The sequence below is a fragment of the Rissa tridactyla genome, chromosome 1, assembly GCF_028500815.1.
Source record: "Rissa tridactyla isolate bRisTri1 chromosome 1, bRisTri1.patW.cur.20221130, whole genome shotgun sequence".
Classification (NCBI taxonomy): Eukaryota; Metazoa; Chordata; class Aves; order Charadriiformes; family Laridae; genus Rissa; species Rissa tridactyla.
The window spans coordinates 155,807,171-155,828,739 of record NC_071466.1 but is presented as its reverse complement, the minus strand read 5'-3'; the positions used below and the strand labels follow the sequence as shown (position 1 = coordinate 155,828,739).

The following is a 21,569-nucleotide window of genomic DNA, read 5'->3' as shown; positions in this document are numbered from 1 at the left end:
TTTTAATTCCCACACTCACCCCAAGCGTTCCCCTCGCCTGGGCTCATGGGGAATCTCCCATCAGCACTGAAATCAGCCATCTATTGGATGTGGTTTGTTTGGAAATTAAATGTGGACTCTGAAAATGATCACAACACTGTGTGCTTGTGAATCCTCAGTTTGTTGTAGGCATTTGCTTGTGCTTTGGCACGACTGCAGCTACCCTTCTGGTCCTGAGGAATGGATCTGTTTCAAAAGGGTAGGGAATAGGATAAGAAAGGATAGGATAGTTTACATGTGTGGGTGTTGTTGGGTGTTTGTGTTTTCAATCTCTTTGATTGAGAAACCCTGAAGTCCAATGCAAGCCTGCCAAATTTTTCCTCTGTGACCCTCTCCCTGCTCTCTATTGAGGTGCAGCTCTTGGGGCAATGGCAAGCGGTAGGGATTCCCTCTCCCAACCGGTGCTGGGGTGTCCGCAGCCCTCGCCAGCCCAGCTCGGGCGTGGGGAGGAAAGCTGACTCACTTGTGCAGTAGGGCTCAAGAACCCACCCTTAAAAATAAACTAAGGGAAAAGGTTTTCAGTGGGCTAGTGTTGTGGGATGTGCTGGCTACTTGAAGTTTATCAAGCGCTGTGTTTGGAGCTTGCTTATGAGCGGGTGGGTTGTGTCTAATGCAAGCAACCTTTGGTTTTAAACGTTGATTCTTGAACTGTGTTCCCTAGCTGCCTTCCCGATAAGGATATCGAGTTATCTGGAATATAGGAATGCAAAGCAGCATCAGCAGGTTTCCCAACTCCAGGTTTGTATCGAGTTTTACAGAATGTGCTGCTGCTCTAGTAAACAGCCTTGTTTTGCTGCAAGAAGGCCAAAGGAAACAATTATGATTGATTAGTTTAGCCTTATATAAATCATGGGCCAGAAAACCTCCCCAGATTGTTTCCTGTTTCAATTCCTGCATATCTTTGTAGGAACACCTCCAGTCTTCAATTAAGAATGGCTTGGGTCAAAGAATCCACACTGTTTCTTCATGATTAATTGTTCTCCCTATTTTAATATTGTGTCCCTTTATAACCATGATGAATGGATCTGGCTTCAGCTTGTAATTTTAGCTGCAAGCTGGTAGAGCCATTCTCTAAATCTTATTCCCTCTTTCAGTACTTAAGAAAGTTCATGTTCTGCATTCGTTTTCTCTTTGACAAGTTGAATACATTGGTTTCTTCTTTTGTTATTCGCTTTTATTGTGAGGCAGGATTTCCAACTCCGCAGTGATTCTTGTGATTCTCTGAACTTTCTCCAATTGTTCAACATCCTTTTTTTGGAATTTGGTGGTATAGGATTGGAGCCTGGCTGTGGCCAGTAGAAGCTGTATCTGCCATGAGCACGGAGAAAATGAATTCCTGCCTCGCGCTCCTCTGTCTTCTGAAGTTCTTAAACCCGTGTACTCTGGGTTGTGCAGGGGACACAAACTTGTGCAGCAGGTTGTGCAATTGGCATGAGGCTGTAGTACGAAGCTGTAGCTGGGGGTTGAGCTTTTCAGGGCGACTTCTTTTAAATATGAAGCCTCATTTAAGAAGCAAGTACAAACACACAAACAAAAAAACCCTATCAAAATAAAATAGGCAAAATTTCTGCAGTACCAATACCTCCCTGCTGTTCTTTGGGTGTGTAAGCACTGGCTCCACTTGGATGGCCATGCGAGGGTCCCCAGCGCTGGGCTTCTACTGGGACTGCATGAGACCTCGATGCTCTGGCCAAGGGGCTCGACCTGGGGTGCAGCGAGGGGTCTCTCATGCTCGTAGCGTAAGCAGATGTCTGCAGTCATTCCTCCCCGTGCCTTCCTTCATGCACCCAGCACTTGAGGTACCTGTCCTACAGACACTCCTTCAGCCACTTCCCTCCCAGGGTCCCAAGTCCTTTTTGTGATCTCTGCTTCTGATTGTCAGTCACCCGAGTGTGACTTGGGGCCTTTTGTTTGCAGCAGTAAGATTTTTATTTTTTTTTTTACCTTCAGCTTTATTTAAAGTATGTTGCTTGTTTATGGCTGCTTACCAACTACTCTGTGTTTTGGTTTTGTGACCTGACCTTTTTATTACTCGCTGCTCCTGCTGATGCTGCGTTATCTGCAAACTTCAGTGGTGGTGACTCTCAGGTCATTGATAAAATATTAGAGTCTGGGGCCAAGAACTGATCCCTGTGGGAACCCAATGAAAACATGTGATGTCGTCAGCTGATTTGTGTTTCCCATCTGGAGATTTCTTATTTCTTTATTGCGCTGAATGTGGCCTGTTGACTTCATGTCACTCTGGCTTTGTTTTGTGTAGCACCAAGTCAGTTGCCTTATGAGAGACAAGGTGTATTAAGCTTTTAATGTTATTACAAAAAGAGAAAATTTGAGAAGCTAGATCATCAATTATTGTGAAATTATAAACATAAATTAGATTTCTCTCCTTTTTATTCTTGGACTCTAACTTCTCTCTCCCCTTCTCCATCTCTTCCCTTAGTCAGGAATGAACAGTAGGTAGGTTAACTTGCTGTTACCTTGGTTGCCTTGTTTACACTTAAATATTTTCATATTATTTTTTTCCAGTCCATCAGTATTGTCTCATACTGAAAATAGTTTCAAGAGCTCCTTAGAAGCTCTGTTTAGACTTTTCAGATGGAGGTTTTCTAGGTCTGCTAATTAAAAGGGCCAGCTTTGAGTAGCTGTTGTTTTTATAGTCTCTTCCGTTATTGTTGGGATGAAAATCATTTCATTACCATCCTGTGGGATGGCTGTATCATCTGTTCTCGTACAAAGAGCAGTAATTCAGAACCACCCCCTCCCAGGAATACTCAATTAAACATTTTGATCTTCCCCCCGCCCCCCAACTGCAGCCGAGCAATGGCCTGATCTATAATTGACATTCTTCTGGGTCCTGACAAACTCAGAAGCAATCTTTTTCCCCCTGAATTTTATTTTCTATTAACTCTTTCTTGTTTTCTAGGTTCTGATTTATGTTAATTCTCATTAATTTTTCCATTCATCCAGTAGCCCAAATATGTAATACTTGTAAGTTTCCATGGTAAGCAAGGTTGTTTGCCCAATGTGGCTTTCTCTTCCCCTGCCATTACGAGATGGCAGGATTTTTGGTTTTGGTTTTTAGGTATATGCTGAAATGTTCATAAATGATTTACAATCAATATTGATGCTTTCTTGGTTAAAGACCTTCTCTCAGGTTCTCTTGATCCTGTTTTATGGGGCCAGCTTGAAGAGCTTGACCATCTCTTTAAGACTGCAGAGCATGGGCTGGAGGAAACGTTTGCTGCTGGAGAAGGGTAGGGCTCTGCTGCCTGGCGGCATGCTGGCACTGCTCTCTGACTCAGGGACGCAGGAATCTAGTAGTGGCCCCTACCGAGTCTCCTTTCCTTCTTGAACCTGCCTTTCAGGTGGGGAAGAGTAAATGAGGGTAAGTCCAGAGCAGTTGCAAGACTGACCACTGATGGGCAGCTTTAAATGGCAAGGCACAAACGTCAGTTATGCTTGGCAAAAATATGCAACTGGGGATGGAGGAAGTTCTTGCACAATCTTAATATGCTGCTTATCTGTTGTGGGTTTATTTTATCCCTTCCCAAGTACTGTGACTTTCCCTCCTCCTCCCATTGCTTTACTTGTGCACCTGTGCTTTTCTGGCTCTGCTCCTCCAGGGTCTTTACCTGCAGCCTGTGACTTCCTTCCTGATTCTGCTGATTGTCTTTATGTCCTGCAAGGTGATGAGTAGCTTACGCCTTTCTTTCACCTGCTTGGGGGCAAAGATCTGCAAACAGAGGTGGGTACAGATGACGTAAGGGGGTGCTGTAAGTGGGGAGGGCTAGCCAAAGAAACTGAAATGCCTGTTTGCAGGTAAATGAAGGCAGTGCTGGGTGGAAAGTCTCCCCTGTATTATGAGGACTCGTGGAGAGAGAGAGCCAGCACACATGTTATTAAATGGGCTGTTCCACTAGTCCCTGCATCTCTGGGAAAAAGCATAGAGGAGAACTAAGCACACAACTTTGGTTTTTGTTTTTGTTTAAGACCTGGTTTTAGGATACAGATGTTTCCATCTACTGCTATTTTGGTTTCTGAACCGTAATCCAGTACTGCTCCTATTTTTACTTTTTTTTTTTTTTTAATAAAGTTGACTGAAGTAATGTGTTCTGGCACTCTGACAAAGGACTTGTCATAGGAAATTGGAATACCAGCTCTCAAGTATGGGGTATCTTAAAATAATTTGTCTAGACGAATGCTGCGCATACTTTTGAATATATATTTATTTGATCTTGTTCACATCCCGTGTCCTTGTTTCCTTTCTCTCTACAGCTCTCAGTAGAGCTTCAAAACTGCTTTTGGTCTGCCTTTGACAAGTGTAAAAACCAAGTGACTCTCACCACTCTTGTGGTGACATAAAAGTGAAATGCATCTTTCCTCAGAGGGAGGGTGCCAAAGTACTAGTGCTAATGGAGGTACTGCTCCATGCACAATTAGGTGCCGAAATGATTTCTGTGGGTTCCTGTGTGAATTTCTGCAGAGTTAAGGCTACACAAGTGCAATGTGAGTGTTTTGAAGTGTCCATCTCATGGTGTGGAGGACTACTGGAGGCAGCTTCAAAATGCAAGGCTTTTTGCTGTGGGATGGGTTTGGGCAGGTCTGGCTGATCTAAAGCAGCTCTAGTGTCATGGCTTCAGGTACAAGGTACAGATGTTTTTCCTCAGTGTTGTCATCAACAGATACTATTGCTCTGATCTTCCTTAGCTTCCTGGGGCAGTAGCTGTTTTGACACGAAGCGTGCTGCAAAGTTGAAAGCTGCAGACGTTTTGACAGTTTGGGACAGGAAGGCTTTGGTTATACCTGCTGTTGGCGAAGTATCATCTCTGTGTGTACCCACAGCATTTGGGCTCAGTGCAAGTTTATGGGAAGGATGAGAGGTATGTCAGATGTTTCTACTGAAAACAAGGTATAGGACTTATTTACTGGGAAGGGGTTCTTTAATGTAGTCGTTTGTTCCACTATCTGGCGAGATCACATGCTGGAACAGGATTTGACATCAAACGGACTTTTTTAGTGCACGGTACTTAATGCGTACAACGCTCTGTGACAGCAGCACTGAACACAAAGTCCTGCCAGTGTTGTTCCTCTTTCTGCTCTGATAGTAGATATTTGTCTGATAGAGGGGGCAGCAGTTTCTGCCGGGCAGGGTCTAAAACCCGTGGCAGCTGAGGTCACCGCTAGCCAAAGGCTGCTGATCCTTGAGCTCTGAATCAGGCAGGGGAGTTCATCTATCGGTTAAGGTGATATGACCTGTGGATTTCTTCACATTTGTTTTTGCAAAACCACTCTTATGTTTTTTTTCTCCTTCCCTTGTGCTCAAGCACCCGTCTCTTGAGTTCAGGGAGCGGTTATACGTGTGTGGTGTGTTTTTTCTTTTTAAAACTTCGCATGCATCTGCAATTTTGCCCATTATGTCTATGAATACTAGGCAGCATTTACAAAAGCTAATTCGTATTTTCCATAATCAACTCAGGGAGTCTGCATTTAGGCACTTGAAGAGGTAGTCTGACTTCAAAAATTAAAAGCACTTAAACCTTTAGGAGCTTAAGTTTGTGTCCTTTGTTTTCAAACCTCAGCTTCCATGCTTCTGCTCTTAAAAACAAATGAACAAAAAACCCAGCAGGACCACTCCCCGGTGCTAAAAATGAATCTATACAACAAAGCCTGCTAACTCTTTAGTAAAATAAAATGCCCAATCTCTCCTTAAGCTGCCAGTACTAATAGTAAAGCCTTACTTATTTTATAATAACCAGACAGCTTTAATTAAAGAGCTGAATTTTGACGGGTGGTGTGTAGGTTTGCAGCCAGCATCAGGAAGAAGAAGGAATGAGTGCTCCTGCAAGCTGGAACCTTGCCATTTAAACTTTGCAGCCATTAAAGAAGTAACGTTGTTGAAGAAGAAAGTAACGATTTTTATTTTAAATGTCAAGTGTCCTGTCAGTCAGGAGTGGCGAGGCAGAGCGTGCAGTGAGCGTTGCTGATGGAGCAGAAGTTGTTGTTTCCTACCTACACTGCTCAGACTAATTAAAGATCCTCCTTTGAAGGATACTGGTTTGGTCCTCAGGGAGGAGGTTGTTGCAAACGCTTTAAACAAGAAACAGCTGAGCTGGAGAGCATCTGCGTTCTGCAAGGGGCCCCCTGCGCTAAGGGGAACCTAGAGGAGAAATTACAGTTTTGCTGGGCTCTCCTAACGGCACCCCGGCACAGCGTGCCCGCTGGGACGGTTATGTTTCTGGGAGGTTGTGGCAGTGGGCAGAGGCTGGCAGCTTCAAGTGTTGCTTAACGTGTGGGGACTGTGATGAGACCTTGCAGGGTGAGCAGATGAGCGAACTGCCGCTGGCCTGCAGGGCAGGTTACAGCATCTCTGTTTTAAGTAACGGTCCCTGAATTGCGTGGTGCTAGTCATCCTTGAGGGGAGGGCTTTGTCTCCTTTTAGGCCAGCTGGACAGTCCCTGTGACTTCTGACATATCTCCCTGGTTATCCTTTCCTCCTTCCTGTTATATCCATAAAGTCATCTGGGAGCTGGACTTGATGATCCTTATGGGTCCTTTCTAACTTGAGATATTCTGTGATCTCTAAAATGGGTGCAAGACTAATGGATTCTGTTTAAAACCCAGGAATCATGTGGGCTGTGCCCTTTACAAAGGTCTTACTTGTGCTCATTGACAAGGGATGCTCTTACATGAAGACTGAGATGAATTTTCCTTGCTTTTCTCCCCTCCCATTTACATGGTGAGGGAAGATGATAAATGAAACCAAGTGCAGTGTGCCCAAATGTTGTGAAACGCTCCTCTAATGTTTAGATCGATCTGCATGCATCGAAGAAACCCGAGTAACTGTTTTCTTTCAGAAGTGGCAATAAGTTAAACCAGCTGTGCAACAACAAAATGTGTTATCCCTGCTGCTGAGCACTTGGGCAGCAAACAAGACCATAAATGCCCACTGGTGAATTGTAAAATATGTACACAAAGGTTTCAACTTGGCTGAAAACTTTCTTTCACTGCTTATTTTTTGGCTAAACGCTCAGCAGTTACCCAGAAGACACTAGTTAGATGTAAAACTTGCGGTAAATGCAAGTTCCTCCAAAGAGCTTGTAGGTGTACCTGGGGCGTAACCCAGCAAATTAATATTATCTCACAACAAATATTTATGACTGGGATTGCATGTGTATAGCATAGCTGGGGGAAAAAAAACAACCCAGACAACTGCATCTGTTCCTTTCTTCACTGGATAGTTTTTAATAACATAACTGGTCTCTCTAAGTATCTCGCCTGGGTGCCAAAAATCATCAGAGACACCAATGACTCACTAAGTTTTGGAAGGTGAGCTCCCCTCTCTGTCTAGGGTGAGTCACGCTGGCCGGAGGTGGTGGGGAGAGGCTCACCCCTACTTCTGGTGGTTTGGAGGCTCGTGAAAGGCAGACCTGTCAGTCAGGCTTGTCTTGCAGCCTCTGCAGTCACTGGCGGTAAAGAATTGTGACCCTGCTGCTCAGTGGGTGAAAAGAAGGGCATGGGGAGAAGTGATGGAGAGTTTCAGTCTTCTGCGGCTCTGCCGCTCAAGCTGGCAGCCCAAAAGCTGACTTATGAGACAAATGAACTGCATACCAGGGAGCCTGGTGTAAGAGGCAAAAAAAATAAGAGGGGAAAAAAAAATAGCTGAGACAAAAGAATGAATGCATCTGACCTGAGAGCATAATCCAGATGCTTGCTTGCAACACAAAATTAATAATGTATTTTGAGATCTCAGCCAGGGACCCAGATGGGGGGAGCCTTGTTGAAGGGCTTCCAGCTCGCTGACTCACTGCTCTGGTGCTCTGGCCCCCGTGACTCACTCCTCTCTGACTTTGGCTCTTCTGGGGAGAGGGTGGGAAATAGCAAAACATGTGCCCAGCCTGTTGAAAAGTTAGACTAGATCCAAGAACTATGCACTGGGGGAAGGGCAGGGGAATGTGAGAAGGACTTTCCTATTTTATATGACTCCCAAGAGGCTTGGGCTAGGAATAAGCAATAGCATCCTTCTCTCTGCTTGCAGACAGTGCGATCAAGAAAAACTGAACTTCAGGGGTGTTTCTCACCCTTGCCTCAAGTGCAAAAGGGCTTTTTCTTTTTCTTTTTTTTTTTTTTTTCTTTCAACCCATCTTTACTTCTAGTTATTATAGAGTTTAATTCTATTATTATCTTTTTAAATACAAAATGCTTGGAAGGGATGTTAAGGAACGTGAAATAATATTTTGGAATGCAGAAAGACAAAGCAGTAAACATGGTTCTTGAAAAATCCCCCCCAGTTACTTAAAAATAAATACATCTCTTCTTTGCTGGTTGTGCGTTGGAAATACTTGAGTGTTTGCAATGGAAGTGTGGGCATGCATGTGTGCATAATGGGGTGGATTATAAGATTTGCTCAGCATGAACTTCAGCATTTCCAACTGTGTAACCTGAGCAAGTTGGGAAGATGTGCAGATTTAATTACCATGTAAATCTATTAGCTCTGAGTTTCTTGGCATTTGTTTTGCTGATGACACAACCTGAATGTTATTCACTTAGTGGATTTTTTTAATCCGTCCAAATTTTTTTTTTAATGCTTAAAATGAGTAATTGCTGGTGTGAGACTCCAGACGATCATATCTGCTGTTATGGTGGATCTCTTTGCTGTTTTCAAATACCAATTTCATGTTACACTCCATATACTCTGGCAAATGAGGTAATTTCAGTGTAGTTAATGACTAGACAGTAAAGAATTTTGTAGTAGAGTAATATAATTGAGCAACTATTTCTCTGCATCTTGGTTTTGATTTTTACACTGTAGAAGATAAACACCTAGAAATCTCAGGTTCCCCCTCTTTGCCCTTGGCAGGTTCATAAGGCAGGGTGGGGTAAATCTCTTCTGTGTTATCAGCATGTTTTAGGCGTGACTTGGGGGACTGTTTACAGTCCGCAGTCTCTCTGTTCTCTGCTATGGCTGCATCTAAAACTTTTTTTCCTGCCATCAGAAAGCTCTTCTAGCTATTTTGGTCCTTCACCAGGCTGAGAGGGAGGATCTCTGTGTCCTTTTTAAGAGTAAGAATTTAGATGTGCCTGCAATTGCCTGCTCAATACTGTGGTCTGTCCAAGAGGTCTCTTCAGCAAGTTAGATTTCAGCTATTTCAGGTGTAGTAGCATTAATTTTTTTGAATATTTGCTGCCAAATATAGTTGGCTGTGTCCCCCTCCCCAGTTAATGCATACCAAAGGTAAGCACCCTGATATATCAACCTGTACAGGCTGCAGCCTTCTGCGCTTTCACTCTTTCTCCCTGTGGGGATGTTGGTGAATGACTCTATGGGGTTGGTCTTGTCTCTCTTTCAGCCCCCACCTTTGGAATCAATCTTATGGAAAAATACTGTATTGCTGCCAGGCTGTCCTTCATTTCTCTTCCTTGCAAAAGCAGTGCAACAGGAGCTTGGATCTGTGCCTTGTAATAGCGAGGTATCAGTGCACCCCATGCCAGCAGAGGAGCTCTTCTGTTCCCTGCAGGTCATATGTGAGTGAATTGCGGAGGTGAGGCTAGAGGGGCTCCGTCGGTAGCTCTTCTCAAACTTGACAAAGATGAGTACCATGCGATACAAGCCGTCACTGAGTTTGGAGAAGAATGAGTGGTGGCCAGTTTCCCTGCTGCAAACATAAAGTATTTCTAGAAAGAGAAGAGGTTGAGAGAGGTGAAGTACCTGAAACTGCAGAATTTGCGTTTGAATCTCTGAAAATTAACTGATGCCTAAGTGTCAATGAGTACTGAGAACAGTTGTCTTAGTTGTTGGAAGCTGGTGCACACTGACACCTCCAGTCCATCACCAATGAACTTGCAACAGGAAAATCAACAGCACCGCCAGGAACACATCTGTGAAGAAAACGCCTGCTTTGAGGAAGTTTTTTAACCTGTGCCTTGGGGTTTAACCTTGGGGTTGGACATGCAGAAAGTCATGGACTTCTCTGCTGCATTGTCATCATTGGTAGGCTTGTGTGTGCAGTCCTCCATGAGCAGCATCTCTAGACACGGTTCTTCATTAGCTAAAAAGGACAGGTCTCTGCTCCAAGACCCTGTGTGTAGATGCTGCACTTGCAAACCCAGGCAGAGCTGGTAGCAAGATGTGTGGTGCCTTTTACAGCTCTTTCCATGTGGTTAAGTCTAGAGCTCAACCCATGAAGGTTGACCAGCCTTCATGGCACGTATGTGCCATCTTTAACAACTGGCGTCTTGCGTGGATGCCCCAGAGCTTGAAGCCTTTTGTTAACAGCTGTCACTCCTGCTCAGACCTCCTCAGCTACCGTATAAACAGCTGCCAGATGTCTGTGAAATGTGTGCTTCATTCCTTGAAGAGGAGATGGTATCTCCATGTAGCCACGCTTCTTGATCCGTTTGATGCCATTCACTCAAAATGCTGCTATCTTTTGCGGTATTTTGTGTTTTATCTCCTATGCACCTTTGTTTATGCAAACCACAAAAGAGCTGCTAAAGAAATTATTTCCTCTTCTCCCTCTTATCTTAATGTGAGAAGAAATTGCTGGGGGTGGGGGTGAAGGAGGGGGCAAATTCATGCCTGTGGTGCACGTTTACTTCCCCATGGATGGGGGCTGGTTTGTGGTCTCCCCTTTCTCCCCTCTTTCCTCATCTTCTCCAGGAGCACTGCCTTGTATATTACATGGACTCTTGATTCTTTGATACAGAAGTAAGGGTGCAATCCTTGCTCCCCACCCCCCATTATTGCTGATGAAGCCTTACAAGAGATAAATATCAGTCAGTTTTGTAGCTACAGGTAGATGGTGGGCTTAATTTTTATCCCATGAGTGCCTGTTAGGTAGAAGGGATGCTTCCACCTTGGCAGTTCCTCTTGTGGAGGGGGGATTGATCCCTCCAGACCTCAGGGCAAGCCAGGAAGGAGAATATCTTGAATTCCCAGGAGGTTCTCACCTTGGCATGTTGCCTGTAGGCTGCCTTGCGCATGGCTGCTTGGAGAGCGGAGTTTGCTTTGCAGCACCTGGCTGATGAGCTGGGTGCCGGTGCTGGGGTGTGCCATGGTGCTGCCACTGCAGGTCCCCTCTGGGGGGGTGGGGGTCTGTTGGAAAGGGTGGGTTGTGCTGCTGCAGTCAGTGTGTGGGACTTGGAGCTGGCACAGCACATTTTCCAGGCTCAGCAAAACCTGTCACTTGTTTAATAATTTAAATATATTTATGAAGTGTCATTTGGGGCTCTTGATTTCTCTTCATTCCTTTTTTCAGTGAATTCTTAGAAAGCCAGTTTTCTGAACGTGACTGTTTCATTTTTAGTCACGATAACGTGGCGTCTCTAGACAACTGGTGCTAGTGCTGCTCTCGTCTGGTTTCAGGTCATCTGGTGGAGAAGTCAACACTGCCATGCACCTAGCAAAACCTGAGTCTCTGTTTTACTTCAGAGATGTTCATTTCATCAGACAAGAAAGAAAAAAACCCTAACTTGCCCCTTAGGCAGAGCTGAAGAAAAGGGCCTTTGTCTGGCCGGAACAGGCAGATGCTGTGGAGAGCTGCAGCCCGCGGCCAGCTGGTCTGCAGCCAAATACTACTTTCCAAGAGCTATCCAAAATCCACTGCACGCCCGGATATAAGAGCTCTCCCCTGTTTGCTTACCGCGGGGTGATGTCTGTAGGTGTTTTGTGTTCCCCAAAAGCACCCGGGTTATAAGCAGGAGCAAACATCCAGCCATGTTGGTGGTGAAATTCTATGGGGCTGCAACTTAACTTTCTCCCTGTAAACAAGAGCGCTGCTGTTTTGTTTGTCTTTTCAGTGTTCTGGGGGAAAGGGAAGCGGAAGATAAGGTTACATCTGTCCTAAATCCATGCCTTTTTACAGAGGTTAAAATCCCAGCTGAACACCTCTCTTTGCTATGTGGGGAGAATAGTTTAATAATTCAAGCGGACTCCTTGTACCAACACATGTCCGCAATTAGTGCTGTGGCTGACAGTGGGGTGTGAGGATAGTAGGGAGCTGGCAGCAGGGCTGTCTACGGACGTATTAAAAACAAACAAAACAAAATAAAAAAGAAGAAAAAGAGGTACTTTTTCTTGCAAGTACTCTTTTCTCTGTCTCTTTTTTTTTTTTTTTAAGGTGAGCTCTCTGTGTGAAAGATGCCAAGCTGAAAGCCACAGACAAAGAATTTCTTTCTTTTCCAAGCAAATATATATTCAGGTTGTAAGTGTAAAATTCTCAGTTTCCTCCCTAAATTGCTCTTTCCTGTTCCTGAGTGCAGGGGTGGTTCCTGCCATATCAGAATTGAGGGTTATTCTGTGGCTTTCCAGCTCTGGAAGCAGCTGATGACCACTAAAGTGCGTGTGGAAGCGGAGAGGGGAGCACAGAGAGGAGCAAGAGGAAGAGGAGGGTTGGCAAGGGGAGGACGTGCTTTGAAAAGACAGCTTGAAGTGTAGGTGGAAGTTTCGAGGAGATGGAGGCCTTACTGCTCCCAGATGGCTTCTGCTGTAACTGCTGCTCAGGTGCCCTTTCCTTTTTAATTCTCGAGGCAAATGGAGCTGCTTTCAATGAGATAATTGTTTGCTTAAGGGAAAAAAAAATAAATCAAAGTGAGTTGGCTTTAAGCGTTCATTGTAGCAGAGGTGTGTGTAACGTATGAAAGATTCCTGTAACTCACTCAGTGAGAAGTCCAGATCCCTAAAATTGTCTGTTCCCAGAGTTCAGTAGTTGTGCAGTCTGGCCTGTGGCAATTGTTTGAGGCTTCTCTATTGACCGGTATTCAAAGTTATATCACAGACCATTAAAAATAAGATTAAAAATTATAATGAAACTAGAGAATCGGTTTAAAAACTGATTGACCATTTATTTGTTATCAGACAATTCTGTTGTAAACGCAAATTCTTTTCTTCCTCACAGCTTGGTGCTTTGCAGCTGCATGTGAAAAGGAGAAAGCATAAATGTTGATGAACATGTTGAATATCCTTCCCCACTCCCAAGGTCCGCTTTCTCTCTGGTTTTGGGAAGTTGAATGTTTGTTTCCTTCTTTACGTTTCCTGAAGCAGTTTTAGGAAAATTCCCCATTCAGAAAGAAAAAAAAAAAAACCCAAAATAACTTAACTGACTTTAATCAAATGGAAGAAGTAAAATAGTATTAAAAATTAATTTCTTCCATATCAAAGAAGTAGTACGCAGAAGGCTAATAGAAATCTTTATTTGGGAATTTGTCAAAAATAGCCGAGTAGCCTGTGGTCATTTTGTCTTTCAGACGAGTTTTTTAAATTAGAACATCTAAATAGTGTCAGACTAAGTCAACACTTAGGTATGATGTTTGCAAGGGTGACATCCTCAGATTGGATGACACCGGTGATAAAGTAGCTGTTAGTTGAAACCAGGGTACAAAGATTGTAGCAACCCTATTTCAGCATCTCCTAGTCATCAGCCAGAATAATGCATGCAAGAATTAGAAAGAGGGAAGGGTTCTAGCCAACTTTAGGAAAATATGCGAACATACATAATTGACTATCACCGTTAGCCCCAATGAAGCGTGTAGACTGTGGGGAAAATACTCTCCCTAAGAAAGGCATTGCTTTTTATAAGTTCAGCATCGACTTCTGTCGTGGTTGGGAAGCGTTTCTGTTCCTTGTTTATGTTCTGATGACTGCCTACTCAGCGTCTTCATCGATGCACCAAGGGTGTTCAGCTAGTCTTGAGCATCCTTTTTCATTTCTTCTTTGTGCAGTGGAGAACTGTAGTTTATGCTTTTATCCTTGCAAATGTTGGGAGGCAGCCCTAGATGTGAAGTCCAAGTGAGTCCTTGGTTATCAAAATAAAAATAAACGAGGATTTCTAAGGTGGTCATGACCCTCTTGCTGAGTCATCTGAGAGTTTGTTTAATAGTGTTATCATTTATGGCAAGTAAATATGAGGCTACAAATCTGTTTTGCCATTTGTAAAGGCTTTACTTCAGCTAGCTTGCTATTCCACCATAGTAACTGTCGTCCTCTGTTTATTGCCTTATGTTTAGTAAATATTTTCTTTTCCTCAGTGTCAGTCAGAATTGACTGAAGCCTTATTAATTTTGAAAGAAGGCACAGTTAGCATTTGTGAGCATCTTGGAAGAGGTGCTTCAACTTCCAGGGGACTCTGTGAGAGCCAGCTGTGCTCAGTGTTTTCCAGCATCAGGCTTCAAGGCCACAGATGCTGCTGGAGCTATGAAATGTGTGTGCATGGGGGTGTGAGCACACCTTCATGGATTTATACAATATTGACTTGTTTAATTCTTAATTTAGCCTACAGGAAGCCAAATCTTGAATTTCAGTGTTTGTTTCTGCAGGAGAGAGCAAGACGAAGAGCCAAGATCAATACTGCTTGCAAAAACAGACTTAGACTTTTGTAGGATCATGCCCCAAGCAACAAAGACTCCTATGTAAGATGGTAGATAATGCCTGATTGTTTGGGAAAGCTCATTACAATTCATTGTACCAATATTTTTGTAAAAAAATAGAATTCTTTGTGTGAATGAGATGAGCAGGAATGGTTTCTTGCAGTGCGGTTTCTTGGTCTGTCAAAGATACATTCTTCCGACGTTGGAAACAAAACCAAGAGGAGCTGCAGAGTTTTTGTCTGTTGATGGGGACTGCATTGGAGTCTCAAGGAAGTGGACTGGGAGATTTGGTTTGTGCTCATTTTGAATAAGAAACAAACACAAAATTATCCTACTAAATACAGCCATTACATGTGCTGTCAGCGTAATGGATTCAGTGTAATATATAAAGTGGTAGTTAGTACTGACTGTCAGGAGCTCCAACTGAAGGGCCTAGAAGCTGGATACGGGCTCTAGTCCTAGGTGGAATGCGACTTCTAAAATAGATACATAAATCAGCCAGGAAACCTGTTTTATAGCAAATGCGTTAATTGCATGGCTGGGGACGTGCATGGACCCATTTTCCTAGAGCACACTGTATGTTCTGCGCGGCTAAAATAGTCAGAGTCTGTGTCTGAGTGTGTTTCCTTTTTCTACTCTGCTTCAGTGAACATTAACCCAATATGTCCTATTCCATGCACAAAGCATTCTGATGATAAATCCTGCAGGATCTTTCTTGCTGTCTGGGTGAAATGTGCTTTTCCATTTTTGGTGGCGTGCTGTAGTGAGTACCTTTGGGGAAGGGGCGGAGGAGGCTGCTTCAGGACGTGACTACCATGCTTCTATTTTCTGTTTTCGCTGCAAGTTTATCACAGGCTTTTCTGTTGTAATGTATGCCTCTGAGAGGACTTTTGTTCTAGCTGTAGCTCTTTAACTTGACGTAGTGATTGGAGGAGGAGGTTGTTATGCAGGGCTGGTAGATCCTGCTGCTGACTGGCACGGATGCCCAGTGCAGATACTGGAATTGTTCTGATCAATGGTCTCCTGTTGTTGGTATGACAGACAGGCAACGAGATAAACTTTTCTCCTCCTTTTTATCTCCACAGCACTTCACAGAGTTCCTGGATGAGTTTTCACCAGATGTCCTAGGCCAGCTCTTGAATGATCCCTTCTTGTCTGAGAAGAATGAAATAATGGAGGTGCAACTGTCTCCAGCATCCCCAGCGCCCCTCATCCAGGCAGAACACAGCTACTCCCTCTGTGGGGACTCTCGACCCCAGTCTCCCTTGACCCACATCTCGACTGATGACAACTTCAATGAAGGTAGTACTGATGTGTGCGAGATCTCCTGACATTGATGCACTGAGCCCTTGTTCATTTGTTGTGATGATACAGTAATGAAATGTTTCTGATGGGGTGATGATGCATTAAGGGTGCATGTGAGCGCTCGGTGCTAACTGAAATACCTACAATGAAATCACAGCAGGGATTTGTTTTAAGTCTGCAGGCATTATGAATAAAGAAACTTGTCCATAGACAGGAAAATTGTGCTCAGCAGAAGTTACTAAGTTAGCACTGTAAACATTTTGAAGTAGAAGTAAAGTGACCATCAAAAAGGAATGGGAGAAGGGCCAGAAATACAGTCGTTTTCATGTATTTGCATCTGTGGTTATTGAAGATAAATGGAGACTGATAAACCAAATGAGTCAAATGAGGACAACCATGAAATCTGAGTACTGAAGAACTTGACACGTAAGGAAGTTTGGTCTTCAGGAGAAAAGGCAAAGGGGAGATCTCATTGTTGTCTATGGCTATCTTATGAAAGGGTGCAGAGAAGACAAAGCTGGACTCCTCTGAGATACACAGTGATAGCACAAGAGGTAATGGTTGCAAGTTGCAGGAAAGGAAATTCCAGTTGGGTGTTAGTAAAATAATTTTCACCATGAGAGTTGATCAGACATTTGAACAGGTGTCCAGAGAGGCTGTGAAGTCTTCAGGCGTGGAGTACTCAAAGCTAAGTTAGGCAAGGCCCTGAGCAACCTGATCCAAATTGGCCATTCTCCAAATGAGGAGTTGGGCAAGATGTTCTCCAGAGGTCCCGTCAAAGCTACACGATTTCAGGTTTATTAAAAACAAACAAACAAACCTTTAAAACTACTTATTTTTAGTAGTGAGTATCTGGAGCTTCCTGGTATCCCACAATGAAAATCAGATCATATGTATGTTTCTAAACACACGTGTAGGAAGGTAACTTCAGGTGCTGCCCCAGTCTTAAAATCTGTCTTGCTGAAGCCCTACTTTTTTTTTTCCTTCTTAGAAAATAAAAAAAAAGCAAAGGAAAAAAATAATGCCCAACAAGAAGTCATTGGTGATCTTTTAAAGACATAATAACTGCAACTTTATAGATTCTGTGGTTGTGGGAAATAGCGATGCATAGAAAATGATGAAAACCAACCACATTTTTTAGCAGTTATCTTCACTTCAGCAGTTATAAGCAACTGGAGGGAAAAAATGGGAAATGCAGGAATGATGGGAGGAATGGATCCAACATTGCTTGTTGTGATGTGAAGATGCCTGCTGGCAGGAAGGGGAGTTCAAGGTTAAAAACGAGGTTGGCACAGGACCAAGGCCATAAATATCTGGTAACTATTAGGAATAATCATCATGGCAGACTTTCACTCCTAATAATTGGTTTATGACTTGAACATTAGCTTTACAGTGAAAAGCAGTGGAGTACTAAGATGCATTTTAGAATGGCAAATGAAAGCTAGCTAGGATGCTTAAAAATACTCCACAGAAAACTTGAGACCATTTTCGTCTTTTCCAACCTAAATGATTCTATGATTCTATTTTGAAAGTGGTCTGGTGATACATATATGGATTTAATTATATCTCAGGCTTTGTTGGATTGGGGTCTAGACAAAAAGAGCTATCTGGTAGATTTTAATTACTTAAAACAATAACTTAGCTGAAAAAAACCAAACCAACTCGTTATGGAGTACATTCTGCAATATTAAAATCTAAATTGCAGAAAATACAATAATTTTAAAAGTGTGATGAATATAACACATTGTGCAGTTAAAGATGAAATTAAATGCAAGTCAGTTGTTAAAATGACTAAAAATAGAGCACATTGTTGTATTTAAATTTTGGGATAAAAGTTACTGTAAAAATCATTGTATCAACCATATAATTATCTATAGATTGGATACATACAAAAAATAATCAAAGTTTAATATTTTCTATTGCATATGTACATAGTAGAGTAACAGAATTATGTTATTCTAATATGAGGTAGGATAATAGCCTAGTTTAGGTTATGCGTAATTTTTTACAGCTACTTTTAAGAACTTTCCTTTAGGTCCCCAATCACTTACCGAAGTAACTGTTGTTTTAGAAGTCAGGTTAAGAAACAAATTGCTTGCAGTCATGGATTAATTTGTTACAGTTACTAAGGGCAGTCACATCTGGGGCAGACAAGATGCTAAGATGCTCTTCTTCCCTATTTCTATGTCTAGCCAGCACTGAGGCTGAGCAAGTTGCACCAGGGGAGGTTTAGACTGGATATTCAGAAAAATTTTTACACCAAAAGGGTTATCAAGCACTGGAACAGGCTGCCCGGAGAAGTGGTTGAGGCACCATCCTTGGAGGTATTTAAAAGACAGGTAGACATAGTGCTTAGAGATATGGTTTAGTGATGGTTTTAGTCAGAGTCAGGTTGATGGTTGAACTCGATGATCTGAAAGGTCCCTTCCAACCCAGGCAATTCTATGATTCTATGAAAAGGGAGAGAGAGATTAGTGCTTATGTGTAAGCATTAACAAGCTAAGCTGTTTATGAAGATCCATCAGGATGTGAGTTTTCAAAAGCTGACAGTTTTGTAGTCCAAAGCGCTCTTGTTAAACAAGATGCAGTCTGTTAGAGATTTCACAAGAGGACAACTAATACAATCTGTGAGAAGACTTTTCAGTGTGAGACGGGGTTTTGGAGATGATCTGGAAACATAATCTACATAAAGCCTTCACATTTTATATTTCCTAACTGTTTTATATGAATATCTTTAAATCAATACATACAGAAGATAGAAAACTTAATTGTGGCAGGAGAAACAAGCACAAGAAACTTCAGAAAGTAAGCTTCCCTGGAAGTTAACGGGGAGAAGCTTCAAACTAGGCTAAAAGTGAGAGGAGTTTCCTTTGGGGAAAAATCCTAAAGAAATTCATACTGCTGATACCACTGGGTAATTAATAGAGCTCTAGTCAAACAATGTTTTAAAAAGCCAAGAAACATTAACAAGTGGGTTTAAAAATAGAAAATGAATGGAAAGCATTTCATCTTCTGTTCACTCTGCAGAGCGTTTCATAAGAGAGGAGGAGGAGGAGGAGGAGTTGTTCTCGGTGTTTGGGATTTTATTTAATTTTAACCCTGGAATCATGCTCATGACCTTTCAATACCTATCGACTTCAAGACACTGAAGCTCGGAGAAGTACTTCAGGAAATTGCAGAATTACAGTTAACATGGCTGTCTGATAGATATTCAAAGGCATCACTCTGATGATTTTTCAGTCCTTGAGTACATGAGAGCAGGAGAGGGGGATTTTGTGGGTGGCAGTACTGCAAGGTTTGGCACTGGAGATTGAAAGCATTTCCATTGTTAGACAGTGGAGGTACACAGTGCTCCTGGCAATGCTGGTGAATGCCAGTTCCCATGGTGGAGTAAGGGAACGGCTACTTGGGAGCACCAGTGTCCTTTTGGGGAGCTGGAGGTATAGGGTCTGAAGGGGGAGGTCCATGTGCTCCAGCATGATCTCTCACTGCTGGGGAACTGGGATTGGTTTTGTGGAGTAGCAGAGGCTGAGAAACAAGGTTGGCTAAGGGGCTTATATAAAGAACGAGCAAAAAATATGCATTCTCCAAATAACCACCCCACTGTGCAGATTGGTGAGCTCTTACAGCTGTCGTGTTTTCATGGGTTTTTCATGGTGGGGCTTCATGATGTGCAGGATTGGGAGTAGAAACAGGCTAGCTCGTGTATGACACTTGCATGTGTGTGTGCACACATGCTGTGGACATACGTGCTGAGGACCTGCGTTCCTGCGGTCAGCAGCAGTGCGAGGAGGAGGAGGATGGCACAGAGCAGTTGAGCTGGATCTGGATGCCATTTCAGAACTTAGCCTTTAGCTCTAGAGGACTAAGGGCCTGGTGTTGTACACAAAGCATGTGGCAAACAGGCTTTGTTCTCTCTTTGCAGTGAAGGTCAATCACACGATGGTTCAATGGCACCCAACGTCTGCAGCCATTTTCATCTACTTATTCCCAAGTATGGGGTCCCAGAGCCCCAGGTTACAGGGGGGTTGAATAAAAGGCCCCGTCTTGTTTGGCACATGATCATCAAGACACATGATCTTCTTAAGCCATTTAGTGTCTATTCCCGTCTTTTTTTTTCCCCGCCAAGTCTCTGACAACCTTACTGAAAATTTTATTTAATGTTTCCTTTTGGCTGTTAGGGTGGAGTGAATGATTGCTCTGAGTCCGTAAGCAACTTCTTGCCAACTGTTGCAGGGGAATAATTAACTTTGGCCGTGAGCCATTCTCCTTGGCTGCTACCTGACCATTACCACGATTTCTACAACCACTAAATTAACCTATTCATGTAATTGTAAATCTTACATCAAGATTTTTTAAAAAGTTCTAGAAGTGTAAAACCTGAGAAACTTCTAAGCCTGGGTTTAACTCTTCTGAGGAGTCCTGTTGACCTCAAGGTGAGAACACGTTTAAGTATCCATAAGACCAAGGTCCCAGCATTGGTTTTCCCTGGTTATTCACTCTTCTTCATTGTATTGAGGGTATTTGTCCAGTTTTGTGCAGAAGAACTTTTCTAAGTACTGGCAGGTTGTTGCTAGTGTGGGGTCTCTGAAGGCGTCAGTCCATAAATATCCAGCCTTGAAAGCGTTGGCAAGAATAACTATTTTAAAGCAGATGTGAGCAAGACGTCTGGCATTTAGTTGTTCATTTGTCCCCCACCCGAGAATCTATTCTTATATTCAACTTTGCAAAACTTTTAAGACTAAAGATACTAGAGAGAGATTTACACGCCTGACCTGCTTGCTTGCAGCTGGCTGATCACGTGCTTTTGTTTGCCTGAACTGGTGAACAAGGCACCTGGCCTGGGGAGAAGCTTTCAGGCTGTAACATAAAAAAGGAGGCTGCATCCCAGGTACCGAAGAGCCGCACCAGTTGCGCTGCCACTTCTCACACAGCAGGCTTCCGCTTTCTACTTGTGAGCCCCTGGGTTTTTTGAGACAACTGGAGAGTAGCTGTGGAGAAGCACAATGGGAAGTTGTGAAGTGGAAAATGCTTCTTGGAAGGAAATGAAGAAGCTGGGAGAGGAGGCTGAAAATAGGGCTGATGGATAAGAGAGACCTCTTGCTGCGCATCAGAGCCTTTTGGGGCACAGGTTCGCTTCCAACAGTTGTAAATGGTTAGGAAAAAAAAGCTTTATTTTCTCTTACAGTTGGTGTATGTCTGTCTTCAGTTTTCCAGTCTCTGCAGCCTTTTGGAAAGAGAGGGCTGTGGGTCGGACAGCCAGGAGCAAGGCAAGAACCAAGTTTCAGCAGGAACTACGGTTAGCCTCCTGTGTGACTTGAGGTGCGAATATAGGATCCTTCCCTGCCCTCTGATACTTCATCTTGTCAGCCCTAGGCACAAACTTTAGGACAGTGTCTGCCCTTTGTTTTGGATGCATAAGATCCATAGGCAAGAACTGGGTACAAGTAATACTGAGGGGCTGGTGTGCAGCAGGAGTGTGGAAGCAGAGGCTGCAGCATCTGCGTGGGGCTCTTCATCCACTGGGATCGGCTCAAGTGATAGGGGGTGCTTTGCAGTGGGTGTGCGGTGTTTGGTTTTTGTGTGTGTGTTTTTTAGTTTGTGAGCCTGGCAGGGCTCAGACAGTGGGAAGAGGACTAGTCATTTGTATGGTTTCTCTCCTCAAATTGTGGCCAGGTGGCTGGGTGCATTTCTTTCCCCGACCCCTGAGGGCTCTGCTTTTGAAACTAGTCTTGGTCCCCACCTGCCCCTCCGGTTTGTGCTTTTCTGCTCAGGAATGCTTTGAAGTTACTGTTGGATTTGAAGCGGCTTGTCTTGGCTAAAGGTTTGACAGCCTGATTGCAGAAATGGTATGTTTCTATTTT

The 21,569-nt window shown here is 43.4% G+C and overlaps 1 protein-coding gene across 2 annotated transcripts in view; it reads left to right on the top strand.

Annotated features, from left to right (window-relative positions):
* The window catches only part of CREB3L2 (cAMP responsive element binding protein 3 like 2), an 88,680-nt gene that overhangs the window by 30,622 nt on the left and 36,489 nt on the right, over nt 1-21,569 (top strand). For both annotated transcript variants that reach the window (XM_054202273.1, XM_054202263.1), the window contains exon 2: nt 15,486-15,702. In XM_054202273.1, coding sequence (XP_054058248.1) covers nt 15,486-15,702 — 217 coding nt within the window. The remainder of the gene's footprint in view (nt 1-15,485; nt 15,703-21,569) is intronic.